At 38.8% G+C, this 14,316-nt stretch overlaps 1 protein-coding gene across 1 annotated transcript in view; it reads right to left on the reverse strand.

Annotated features, from left to right (window-relative positions):
- Positions 1-502: 502 nt before the first annotated feature.
- Positions 503-14,316, reverse strand: part of LOC588833 (helicase SKI2W) — a 35,044-nt gene continuing 21,230 nt past the window's right edge. Inside the window, exons 16-24 of the mRNA XM_030997512.1 lie at positions 9,979-10,209; positions 9,372-9,554; positions 7,968-8,057; positions 6,897-7,285; positions 5,820-6,030; positions 4,485-4,595; positions 3,384-3,602; positions 2,913-3,053; positions 503-1,873 (exon numbers count right to left, since the gene is read on the reverse strand). Of these exons, the coding sequence (XP_030853372.1) occupies positions 1,673-1,873; positions 2,913-3,053; positions 3,384-3,602; positions 4,485-4,595; positions 5,820-6,030; positions 6,897-7,285; positions 7,968-8,057; positions 9,372-9,554; positions 9,979-10,209 (1,776 nt within the window). The 3' untranslated portion in view covers positions 503-1,672. The remainder of the gene's footprint in view (positions 1,874-2,912; positions 3,054-3,383; positions 3,603-4,484; positions 4,596-5,819; positions 6,031-6,896; positions 7,286-7,967; positions 8,058-9,371; positions 9,555-9,978; positions 10,210-14,316) is intronic.

The following is a 14,316-nucleotide window of genomic DNA, read 5'->3' on the forward strand; positions in this document are numbered from 1 at the left end:
CAAACTTTATTGCATTGAAATCATATCAAAACAAACGATCAAAATGAATCATCCAATCGCAAATTTTTATTTTTTACCAATCCCAATTTTCCAAGAATACATGCTTCAAGCAATATAATCACACCATATTATCAACATGGTCACTAAAATCATTTTATATACTGGTACTGCACATCTAGGTGTAAGTTGCCATCTCTAAACGAACCATTTCATTATTCTATTAAAGGCATCTTTTAACAATGTTAATTCTGAGATGCATGGCCCTATGTGTTATCTGCATCTGTGATATGGTGGAATATTGAAGCCCCACAAAAATTGCGCTTCAAAATGATCATGAAGTGCCTCAAAAAAGTAAAAATCTTTGAGTGACCAGTTTTACCATACTCATTTTCTCCAGTAGACTGTAGTGTTATAAAAACCATTAGGAAAACAAAAAAATTTGATTTCCAATCATAAATATTTTTGATAATCAGACAGGCGATCGGCTTGTAAAAGTTATGGGGTTCCTGACCGACGTAAAGGTTTCTAATTATCATTGCAGCATGACCTAAATCCAGGATTTTGTTTCAGAATCTGAGACAATGTTACCAAGTCACTTTAAGGACTGAAAATCACTATTTTTGTGAGGGAACCAATATTCATAAAATAACTACAATAAACAAAAATACAGATATTGAATTTCCCAAAGTCGCTCTTACTGTCTTACATGTGTACGTATGAAACTTCAGTATTTTCTTCTTTGATTTTCATCATAACACACCGAATATACTATTTGCCAGCTTAGGGTACATGAATGTTGAAATGAGCGCATTTATCCCTCAACTCTAAGATGATGATTTTTGTTTAAACATAAGTAAGTCGATTGCACCAATAGCTGTAGAAAAATTAATTTTGAAACCAGTACCTCGTATAAATATATGGCACTTTCTTGCAAATTACATCATACAATATATCAAACAATCTATGATCCTAGGAGATATTGCCACAAGGTATACTTAAAGATTGCAGCATTTATCAAATATTGTTAACTTATTGGTAATCACCCATATAAACTATTTGATAAGATGTACACATGGATCTAGTTTTCATACGGAGTTATGTATTCACTTATGAAGAATTCTGGAGATCTGGTGAATATCAATATACTGTTTCCATAGCATTAATTCCTGATTTTCAAAAGAGTGTGTAATGTTCACTGACATACACTGATGGGACCACTGCTTTAACCAGACGAGATCTGCTATCCCCTGCTATCAAATCTGCCATCAAATCAGCCATTACATATGTTATCAAATATGTCATTAAGTTTGCCATCAAATCTGCAATGAACTCTACCATCAAGTCAGCAATTAACTATGCCATTAACTCTTCCATCACCTTTGCCATTATCTCTGCCACCAACACTGCCATCAACTATGTCATAAACTCTGCCATCGGTTTTGCCATCAATTCTGCAATCAATTTAACCATCAACTCTGTCATCAACTTTGCTATCAGTCTTAGACAAATCAGCTATCAGATCTGCCATTAAGTTTGCCATCAAAAGCGCAATAAACTCTGCCATTAATGTTGCTATCAGTCTTTATAGATAACTCAACTATCAGATCTGCCATTAAGTTTGTCATAAATTCTGCCATCAGCTCTGTCATCAACTGTTGTACCCTACACAAGCTCACTGTGTGTATAAACTTGCAGTAAACACAATGTCTCTCTTGATGAGTTGTGATGCTTCCTCCATTTTACTAAAGAGGATGGGATCACCTACTATGCGTGCTGCATTCCTGACATCGCGACAGACTTCATCCAATCTCTGGATCGTCCTGACAATGATCCCCTCGGTGACATCCGTCAGGCCAATGATCTCTGAAAACTCCTGCAAAAGAAAGAAGGCAGAGCTCAATTTCACTTACAGTATATCATGAGAAAAATATAATGATAAAGTTATAAGAGGTTGCTTTTCAGTGAATGTTTCATCTCCTCTTTTATATATTTAATTACCGGTAAGGAAGATTATCCTTGATGAACCATGTGAGGGGGAATCTAGATGGTGATCCAAAATTTGCTCTGGCCACAATTGCTCCGTACTTTATTTCATCAGCTTTATTTCATCAAAAGTACATGTATAGGGTTGGGTCTAGGGTAAGGGTAGCAATTGGGTTTCATGTTAGGCTTGGGGTCAGGTACCTTGTTGGGTCCAGGGCTGAAGTTGGGAATTTGGTTATTGTAGAAAATTACGACGGAACAATTGTCACAGGAGTCGTACAACTATCTGGACCCTGTATATTTGCCATGATATGCTAGAGGCAAATACTGTTCCATCCTGATCTTTGGCGATATCATTGTCTCAAAGTCTATAAGCATCTTTTGACACCGCATGTACACAATTTCAAATGACTTGTTGCTGAGATTAAAAACAGAATGATCGGAAAAACATTTTAAAAATGTTTGAAGAAAATCAGAAAAATAACCAGAAGTTTATGAAGTTTGTGTAAAGTCATGAAGACCAAATTCTGCTTTATTTGCAATCTATAAAGCGAGTGTTGGAAATCTATTTAATAAAAATGTAGTAACGAGAATAATAAGCATATATTTTTTGTTTATGTTGAAATACAAACTAGAAGTAGAGGAAAATAAAACTAAGACAACAGATTTGAATATTACTAAGTGGAGGAAGATAATTGCTGATTTACAATCTGCTATCAAGTAAATAGAGATATATATAATTTGATTTGATCTCATTTAAACATGTGATTAAGTGTTTTGAATATTTATGTACGATGTTATCCATGATTTTATCTGAATAAAGATTTATCTCAACAACAAAAAATGAAGACCAAATTCTCAGACAAATTGGCAACTCCATCACATGACTCTGACATGAGGGATTCACTACAGGCAGGCATACCACTCACCATGCCATTAGCCCATTCATAGACGACTTGCGTGAGTCCAAAGCGGTACTGTTCCACGTAGTCCTCAGCAGGCATCTGAACCCCACATCTATGCTGTAGCGTCCCTATCCTCAGAGCCTCCTCCTGGATCCTCTTCACACCCTGGATATACAGAGAAAATGAATTACATAGATGTATAGACCATACCTGCCAACATTTGAAAATAAGAATTAGGAATTTTTAGCACGGTATGCCTTCGAAAATAAGAAATCGCTCTTGCAGCAGCAGTGTAACTAGCAATAAGCAGTGAATATGTACCAAAAAGCGAATAAAAATTCGCTGCTCGATCATGCAGCCATTCAACGTTCAAATGTCAGGTCACTGCCTGTTGGGTATAAACTGCGCCAGGGTGATGGGGAGAGAGGGGAGGGCAGCAAAAGAACACATATTTGAGGGCACATATTTTGTATTGGAATATACCACAATACTTACATAATTCAGTTCCTTTGTAAGCTCTGGTTCGCTGCACCTTCTCTCCTGAAAGACCATACAGGAGAGCAGGGCAGCGATCTCATTGGGCGGGTACAGCGAAAGGATGTTCTGGAAGACAAGTTCTGTGATAAGAAGTTCATGGTTGCTGATCTCACAGGCTACCCTGCCTTTTAGCTGGATGGTGTTGGTCTTGTCAATGTGGTTCAGTTCTTTCAGGACCTATCAGGCATGGGATGGAAAAGTACAAGCACTGACAAATATCAATCATTGTCATTTAAAGCCTGTCTGTATTAGTTTGGCCAGAGGGGATTAGACTTCCCTGCAAGGTCAGTGACAGGTGTTTATCTCATCAAATCAGCTTTCAATAAGAATAAGAAAAAAGGCGATCATGGGGGAACAACAGGCACCTACTAGGCATTGTTTTCTATATGGAGGGCCGAGTAGCTATAAATAGTGCAGTGGGGCTTTAAATGCATTTCTTATTCTTCCCAGCATTAAACACAATCAGATACGAAGTGAACAGGGGCAAGCTGATGGGACTGATATCTCTATGTTGATGTTATACATATAAACCATGCTATGCATATGTTTTATGCATTAGTCTGAAGGTGTCAGAACATGGCCATCGCTAATACAGCATACCAGCAGCCAAGAGACAGACAGGTTTAAAGTGCACCAGAGTAGAAAGCCAGGAGTTCAGAAAAGGCATTCCCACCCCAAATATCGAGGGGTCAGTGACACTTTGGCCATTTTTAGAAAAAGTGGTTTATGTGTGACTGAGCACTTGGGCGTTTAATAAGGAGTTACTGTAAGTCTATGTTTCACTAGTGACTAGCCATTGACTTCAATGGGGTATTCAGTGGAGTTAAGTCTTTGTGTTTTCTGGAAAGCCCACATTTTTCTGAACATTTTGATATCAAATACTCATTTTGGCAAAATATGGAGTTACGTCTTTGTTTCACTGAACCCTCAATATGTTCTACATTATTTTACGTTCCCCATCAGAATGGTCTTGAAAGCGAGTCACGCCTCTATGATACCTTCAGAGGCTAATCGTGTGTCACTCAAAGCAAGGAACAAAGATGCTCTTCATGCACTCACCTGTATTCTCTGATGGTATTCAGGAAGGAGTAGGAGACTTCTATCAGACAGGAGATACCGGTAGTGCCTCATGTCCTCCAACAGTTTCATCTTATGGCACATGTTAGCATACTGGAAATGGAGAATATCCCAAATCAATAAATTAAATAGCATGTTAGGATAACATGTACCGGCATGCCCATTCGTGTCCAACACAAAATAGGCCTATTGGTAGTGCTTAAGGTCATCATTCAGCTTCCATTGTATGACATTTGATGCAGCTACCACTATTATTATTATTTATTATTATTTTTTATTTATTTGGCCATAAAAATCAGAAATTCACAGTATATACAAAGTCAACATAATGAATACAATTATCTTAGAAATATGGAGAAAGAGAAGGAAATGAGAAGCAAGGAGAAGAGGAAAGAAATGGTTACCTATGGGCCAGGGTTCGCAAAAAAAAGTGAAATGCTTCACTGTTGCCCAGAGGCATGCGAGCTCTGCTCCATGATTCCTACTTTCTAACACTTGTCCAATTTGTAACTACAATCCATCAAAGTACCTAACCCTAATCCTAAACCTAGCATAAAAACCAAAGCCCAATTCATCCTATATCTTTGACCGTAAAATAAACCCAGAAGCAAATGTCACGCACAATATGATCAGAAAGATTATACAATGAGAATGAGACATGCCTGAAATTGCCCGAAAGTTTCGAGTGTGCACCCTATTTTGGTGATCACATGTGTATCCAATTTATTATCACAACTAACAAAATGATAACCAATGTGTATCATGTATGAGAAGATAAGATGTACCCTCTATTCATATAGAGCATTCAAGGCATCAATGTCAGGTAAAATAATCCAAGATAAAGAAAATAGTCTATGCTTATACAACTAGCCACTACCCTAGTATTTACCAGTTGAATCATGAATGGTATATTCAGTCATTTTTCAGTCTCATCAACGCTTTCGACTAGGCAACTAGTAATTTCAATTAAGTTTCAATTTCAATTTCAATTTATTGTCCAATATTGGAAATTTGTTTTGCTCAAATTTTACAAACATACAAAGAATCAAAATAAGTTTACATACATAATACATCATATACTTTGACATAGAAATTCTTCAGAATATTGCTTTACAGAAAGTTTTTCTACGTCGTTATAAAACAAAATAAGTGAATTATTTCAAATGTTCGAGTGAATGGGATGCCCCGGAAAGGTTACAAAAATAACATTTCAGAAATAAGGAAGAAATAATGGTGTTTTTAATACAAATCCCTGGATTAGATTGGATTGGATAAGATAATTAATCTCCAGATAATCTACTGACTCCATGGACTCACGTGCTGTTGGAAGTTGAAGCACAGGATGCAGTTGAACTGGTCAACGGTTTTCTCCACATACGCCCTATTGATGAACTTTTCAACGAGGTCCATCTCCCGGATACTGAGATCCTTGACCGGGTCAAGAGTATCAAGGCTATCGGGATTGGCCTCGGTCAGTCTTAGGAGTTCTTGGGTGGCCGACACAGCTGACTGACCAGGGGGATCATTCCTAAATCAAGAATTTAAAGCTGATTTTGAGTTTTGATTTTCAGGTAAATTGAACTAATTTGATAGAAGCTACACAAGAGTGAGTCTGCATTTTTGATCATAATAATAATAATATTCTGCTTTTATATCGCCCTTAATACAAATGTCTCTAAGCGCTTTACAGATATACTAGCTATTACCCTGGTCATTGGATTCAGTGCTTGCCCGCATACACTGTGTGCACAATCTCCACTCTCTGGGATGCATTCCAGCCAGGCGTTACTTGACACTCAAAAACTGTTTGACCAACAATGACTTATTTAACACCTGTAGTATAATGGTTGTTCAACTAGTAAAATGTAAAATAAATTGACAATTTGCTTCTAATCAAGTACCCTTAAAAGCTCCAACATAGACATTTGGGACCATGAACTAGATTGCTAAGCATGACCAGTGTGATCAGCTCATCTTCCTATGCCCATTTCTGCTCTAAACTTTAAGCTAAATACATTCTAAGCAATTCAGTACATCTTTCTGAGAAGAAGAATACTGGTAAAAAGTTTGAAGTTCCTGCTTCAAATGAGTAATGAGATATGAAACATGATGAGCTCTTTCACTGTGTGTCTGTAAAGTAGCACTGTTTTGTTGTCATCATAGTGAAGTAGACTATATCTATATAGTAGAGCACTATATAAATTGATCTAATTATCATCATTATTATGAGATAGATGATTGTATAGATATAAGGCTTGAACAGTAGATTAAATCAAAGATCTTCGAAATACCAACGGGTATTAAAAAGAGATAAAAACTGAAATATATACTTGTGTTCCACAGATTAGTGGAGAGCGAGGAGTATGGATAGGTTTAAAATTCCTATATCTCTACCTGAATCTAGGGATCTGCCTCTTGTTAAAATTCTCCACAATCTTGTTGGCATCTAGCTTCATGGTAACAATGGTGATTCCCACAACATCATCTGCTATGAAGTCCTCCACGATGTGGCTCGGTTCCCCTTCTGGTCTCCAAAAGGATTCCTTAATGATGGGAGGCACATGAAGATCCGCCTCATCTCCCGTTTCACCGCTATTGCTACTTGAGTCCTTATTGCTCTGGGGGTTGCACAGAATGAGTGTCTTTACTTTCCTGTCCTTGGAGGCGCCCGAGGTGCTCAGGACGGCTCCAAGGGTGTTCTTCCGGTAACGCTTGTTCCTGATGATGATGACCCGGCCCGGTATCAGTGATTTCACACCAGCAGGATGGGACAAGACTATTTTCTACATGAAAGGGTGAGAGACAGAAAGTGTGTTCTTTCATTCAGTAACATACAGGTGTCTTGGTATAGTGGTTCATTCACTTGACTCTTAATTAAAGGTTAAGGGTTCAAATCCTAGCCCGGCACTGACGTCTTCTGACAAGACATTAATCCACATTTACCACTCTCCACCCAGCTGTAAATGGGAACCTAGCAATTGCTGGGGTATTAATTGCAGGGCCCTCAGGAAGAACAGCATTTTTGCTGAAGAGGCTACCCTGGGCAGAAAAAAATGATTATACTACTCCCCAATAGAAACACACAGATAACCTATTGCATACTTAAATATTTTCCTTTTACAGTTCCTCCCTAAATAATACCAAAATGCTAACGTCATATTTGCTCGTCTTCCAGTTTACTGGTTCCAAACAACATAGCCTGAGCATGAGATACAACACGAAACCATTCAAGAAACTGGCTGTAACAGGGCAAATTCAGTGTTTGGGGCTGGTGTGATCACCACACCATTGTTTAGCTCAACATTTGTTGGAACTAGCAACCTTGACAACTTGGACAGGAAGATGTGACTTCTTGTTTTCGTTCCAATAATAGCATCAAGGTATTTTGTGTGTTAGAGAGAAGAAATGATGTGAAAATAAACAAATACTGTTGAAGGTGGAGAGCATCAAGTAGCTTTTACGAACCTGAGTTTCTCGTCTGAGTTCATTCAGCGTCTTACATGTGCTGTAGTATGGTTCCAGATCAGAGCACATGTAACAATCAATATCACGAATCTATATCAGAACCAAATAAATGAGAGAGAAAAAAATATATTTATATTCAGCAGGCAAAAGACATTTCAGACAAGACAAAAAGAAGCTAAATCTTATTTGGATTATGCATTATACAAACTCGATAGAAGGCACGGCACTAATGTCCTTTGGCAAGGCATTAATCTACATACTCGACCCAGGTGAGGTAAATGGGTACCTGGCAGGAATTAATTCCTTGAAATGGCAGCTAGGCTAAAGCCGGGATAATAATTAATTTGTACGCCTTGGAATAGAACTGTCTAGATAGACAACGCTACATAGATGCCTATTATTATTATTAACAACAGGTACTCTAAGAGAAGCCCTTTATTGGTATCCTACAGAGTATATGTCAATCCTAATTCATGTTTGGCTTGTCGTGGGAGATCTCTAACAAGATCTGCTGGTGTCTGTTCGCATCTTTTTACATGCAGAATTTTTAGATCAAATACCTACAAAACGTACAACCCTTTATCTTCCTTCAGCACACGTCATTAAACTGGTCTAAAGTTGGAAACTACCTCTCAAGCAACAATGTCTGTATGTGTGTGTGTAATTGGGTTTTTACAGATGTGTATCAATCAGATATGATTATTTACGTTTGGGGACCGACTTTTAACGTCACCATCCAAAAGACGTGACTCAGTTTCGAACCCGCGTCCTCGGCTGAATAAAAATAATAATATTTAGCTTTTATATAACGCCTAATACAAGTCATGTGTGTCTCTAAGCACTTTACAAATATACTATTACCCATGTCATTGGATCCAGTGCTTGCCCGCACACACTGTGTGCACAATCTCCACTCCCTGGGGAGCATTCCAGCCAGGCGTTACTTGATGCTCAAAAACTGTTTGACCAACAATGAATCAGTTTGTGACTTCCATAGTAAGCTGGATTTACAGGCGCACGCCACAATGCCCAGTTACCTTTAGTGTTATTGCTGGGACTCTGGGAATCTTGATTTTTTTTCTATGCATTGTAAGCTACAAATATGACCAATACCCTCTAAACTGTGATTCACATCTACTAAACAAAAAAAGTGTTGTATTGCCCTTTATTGACCAAAGTTTAGTAGGAATCCATCAGTCGGTTCTTGAGATAACGCGATCACGAGAACGGGACGTACGTACAGACGGACGGACGGACAACCCGAAAACATAATGCCTCCGGCTACTTCGTAACGGAGGCATACAAATAGATTTCTGACCGACCGACCCGTGTTTTGGCACCTAAAGGGCAATACAACATCTTTTTTTATTTAGGCCTAATGTAAACAATTTGAGCATTGGATACCTGTTTGACTTGCTGTTGGAGGTCCTTGATGAGTTGCCTGTGTTTATCTGCATCTTTCCTGGTAGTGAACTCGGAGAAGCTTCTCTTCATCATGTCCTCCACTCTCAGCTCCTCCACCCTAAGCAGGTTGAGGATCATGGAGTACGTCAGACGGAACTGAGATTCAAGCTTCGTGGGACGACCCTATAAGAGAGAAGACAGTGAAATTAATTACATGTCTGATTCTATTATACCCATGTCTGATACTTAGATGACAGCTCTTTGAAGACCATCGAGTAGGATGGAGACAACTGGGATTCAAGGTTGGTAGAACAACCTTTTTAAAAGAATATCGTAAAAATGAATTTGCCTGATAAATAATAGATATTCAAATCAAGATGGATTGCCTTGATTCAATTAAAAGTCTATCTAAAATTAACTGGCAAAGTTGCACTTAAATCTTATTTTACCTGACTGCTAAGAAAGCATAAATGCTTGTAAGTAAGCAACCGGACAGCCGATGGCTTTAGGTCCTCTCGGATGGACTTGGTAATGAGGATTAATGCCTTACAACTGCTCTACCAACTGAGCTATAGCGCCTCCTTCTAGACTGAATGTTAGTGCTCACCTTCATCATGTAATGCAGATCAGACGTCTCAGGAACATCCCCCTTGCACAGGATGATGACCATGCCAGTCGTATCCAGCCCACGACGCCCCGCCCTGCCCGCCATCTGGATGTATTCCCCTGGGTGAAGGTGACGCTTGTTGGTGCCGTCAAACTTCTTGATAGAATCAAAGAGGACAGTCCTGGCTGGCATGTTGACCCCCATTGCAAAGGTCTCAGTGGCAAAGAGCAACTAGGGGGGGGGGGGAGAAAAGATGAGGTAAGTGGTATATTTTTCATGAACATGGATTGTTCGTGAGGCATGCAGAGGGAGAGGCCAACATAATAACAATAATAATAGTGGGATCTTGTATAGCGCTCATGTCTGTCAGACTTGACAACCCTGGCGCTCAAGATTATTACCCTGGCTTTAGCACGGCTGATATTAAGGCACTCTAGCATTTCAAGGAATTAATTCCTGCCAGGTACCCATTTACATCACCTGGGTTGAGTGTGGCAAATGTAGATTAATGTCTTGCCAAAGGACATTAGTGCCGTGGCGGGACTCGAACCGCGGACCTTGTGATCGGCAGTCCGGTGACATGTCCTCTCGACCACGACACCTCTACATAGGAATGAGAATGAGGTAACAGTCAGTAGTGCACTGGGTAATTGTTTGCAGGCACCCCCATAAGGAGATGAGTTACACAGTTTGCCTGAAAGACCTCATATGCAGACTTGCCAACCGTTCCGATTTTAACGGAACTGTTCCGTTTTTGAAGTTTTTATAGCCCTAAAAAACGGAACGTTCCGATTTTGGGGAATTTGGCTTTCCATACATAGCATTGATCCGATCGAGTGCTGAACGGATTGCATTGCGCAAGGTGCGTGCAGCGTGCACTGATATGTACGTACAGTGGCAGCGTGTTGCTGCGCGCCACGTGCACTCTGATATGTGTTTCCGTACGTAACATTTCCGTACGTAAATACTTGCGCTGGCAAATCTCGTAAGTATAATTTCTATACGTTTGCATGCGCATATCAGCATGCACGCATTCGCTATCGCGGCTAGCGCATCGTATATGCATAGGGTCCCCATGCAAAGTACGTGTTTCGAGGTACCGTATACTTTGTGATTTGTCTCGGAAGAAAATCTGTCAAAATGAGCGGAACAGCAGCAAGACAAATTCAGAAGTACAAACAGGAATACAAGGAACGATTTCCCTTTATTAGAGCAAGCACAAAAGGGGAGGAATATGCATACTGCATTTATTGTCGGCATGATCTAAAGATCAGTGGTGGAGGAGCCAACGACATTACGAGGCACCTATCCAATAAAAAGCATAAAGACAATGAGCAAGCCGAAGTGAATGCGTCCAAGACATCAAAGCAATTGACATCATTCTTCGGCAAGAAGGAAGACACTTCCGTTATCAATGCAGAGGTTTGTTTTACCGATTTTTTAGTAGAGCATAATATTGCCTTAAATGCTTCTGATCATGCTGGACAATTGTTTCGCAAAATGTTTCCAGACTCTAAAATTGCAAAGGAATATGCTGCTGCTCATACAAAAACAACAAATGTGATGCATTCTCTAGCAGACAATGATGCTAAAAGACTGGCAGCTAATGTGAAAAATCATCCGTACAGCATCGCTACCGATGGTAGCACGGACCAAGGCGCAGTCAAACTCTACCCTGTTCTACTAAGAACCTTTGATGAGAATGTTGGCAAGGTAGTGTGTGAACTTCTGTCACTCAGAGAATGTTCTGAAAGGTCCACCGGTGAGAATATTTTCAAAATAATGGACAGTGAACTGAAAAACTGGGGCATTTCGTGGAAAGATTGTGTAAGTTTCGGAACTGACAATGCATCGGTAATGCTCGGAAAACACAAAGGAGTGGCAGCATACATTAACAAGGAAAATCCCAATGTGTACATTTCTGGTTGTTCTTGTCACCTCATGCATTTGTCTGCAAAGAAAGGTGGAAAGAGTCTTCAGTTTCAGTTTGATGATCTTCTCATTGACATCTGGTACTACATGGACAAGAGCAGCCTATGGCACCAGGAAATCATAAAGCTTCAAGCACAGCATGGCATTGAAATCAGGAAAATTCTAAAGCATGTACCGACACGGTAAGTAAAGTCTAAAGAATCAATTAAATCTAGATTTGCAATTGAATGAAAAATTTTACACTTCTGACTTTCAAAATTGCATTGAGGGCTTTTTGAGAGACATTTATGGCACTGAATTAGTTTTAACTCACTTAGCTGATAGTGAGATGTTAATATTAGAAATGAAAAATGGAACTTAGAGTGTCTTTTTTTTCTTCCCAGTGCTAGGATGGTGAGGCACATTAATCAGCAGAATGGGGAAAACAAATTTCACTTTTTCTTATTGTGCAGATTAAAAAGATAATGTTCATGCATGTACAAACAAATAAATAGCAATAGCATGTAAGAAGCTAGAAAACAAAATTCAGTATGTATTGGGTTAGAGGACACTCTAGTGATGACATTTTCACAAAATTCACAAGAAAACAGCTATATAAATTCATGCATGGTATTTCTTTCTTGATGTTTATTTTTTAAAGATAATTATGATGGTGTATTTTGATACTGTTTTTCCTTTTTTTCTCCCCAGGTGGCTCTCTCTTGGAACAGCTCTTCAAAGGCTTCTTGAGAATTGGCAGCCCTTGACGGAGTTCTTCAAAGCTCAAGCAAGTACAGGTACAACAAAAGTAGCCAAAGTCGGCAAGAAAAGGGAATTATCACCTTCAGCTTCTACCAGAAATCCAAAGAAGCTGAGAACTTGTGATGATACCAAGGTGAAGGGCAATACCACTTCAGAGATGCCCACCACGAGTAGCTCTTCAAGCAAAACAGCATAGATCAAGCCCGCAAGCTCTAGAAAGGGTGGAACTCCATGTACACAGACTAAGACTACCACTACCTCATCTACAAGTGGCAGAATAGCACAAATCAAGCCTGCAAGCTCTACAAAGGGTGAAGCTACACAGACTTCCACGCCAAGTGCAAGCAGCAAAAATGTTCACCAAGGTAGCAACTCTGGACAGACTAATACTACATCTAGTGCAGCTCACAGACAATGTGATCTTAGCAAATATTTCTTCAGTCAGCAAGAATTAAGTAAAAAACACTCACAAACCCCAAAGCTACATGGAGGTAAAATCAAAGCTAACAAGGGACAGTCGAGTGCTTCATAAAGCTCGAGTAAGAAAGCCAAGGAGCCTCTGAAGAAAAACAAACCTACTCTTGTGTATGAGCAGTTGATTGACCCCAATTGTAAGCTGGAAGCTCTATTCCTGAAAGCATGTTCGCCCATCTTTGAAGAAACCAATGAGGTGGGTAATACACTGTATTTTTTATTTAAATTAAAATGTTACATGGTTTAAACTAAAACATTTGGTTCCATGCATTGATTTAATCTTACATCTTTCTACTTGAAAGTAGTTTCATTATTTGTGTTACAAAGATGCATGTACCCTTGATTTTATTGTTGTGTTATTCTACTTGAAAGTAGTTTCATCATTTGTGTTACAAAGATGCATGTACCCTTGATTTTATTGTTGTGTTATTCTACTTGAAAGTAGTTTCATTATTTGTGTTACAAAGATGCATGTACCCTTGATTTTATTGTTGTGTTATTCTACTTGAAAGTAGTTTCATTATTTGTGTTACAAAGATGCATGTACCCTTGATTTTATTGTGTTATGTGTTCAGTACTAACATTTATTTCATTTCCATTTCAATTCTGTAGATATTTACAACTTTTGGGGAAAGCTGAAGGATTTGATTGCAGTAAGAATGTGGAGTTCAATTTGATGAGTAATATTTGTATGATTATTATTCTGTTTTAACCCTTACTGTACTGGGGGGGGGGGGGGGGGCCTGGGAGGCCCCCCCTCGACATTTTCGGAGATTGCGCCGCAACCGCTTGGAATTTTGAATTGTCGTTTCATGACTTTTTTCCCTCAAGTCTTACGCACATTTTGATACCATTTTCGTCGAAATCAGATACACTTGTAAGGCGTTACATAACAATTAGTATGCGCATGTCATAAAAAAAAAAAAAAAAAAATGAAAATCGCATCAAAATTTGCATAAATTATCATTATTAATTACATTAAAACAACTTTTTTGTGTTAGAAAAGAAGTTTCATATGAATAATGAGTTTCAACATTTAAAAAGTGGAGTTTGACACGTTTTCGGTAAAATGCATAAAATTAGCGCATTTTGCATAATTAATTAGGCTAACGACAAAAATTTGCATATTCAGAAAAAACTAATTATTCCATCTTGTTCCTTACGTAAATATCTACAAACATGCAAATTTTC

The sequence above is a fragment of the Strongylocentrotus purpuratus genome, unplaced genomic scaffold (genome assembly GCF_000002235.5).
Source record: "Strongylocentrotus purpuratus isolate Spur 01 unplaced genomic scaffold, Spur_5.0 spur5_scaffold_4, whole genome shotgun sequence".
Lineage (NCBI taxonomy): Eukaryota > Metazoa > Echinodermata > Echinoidea > Camarodonta > Strongylocentrotidae > Strongylocentrotus > Strongylocentrotus purpuratus.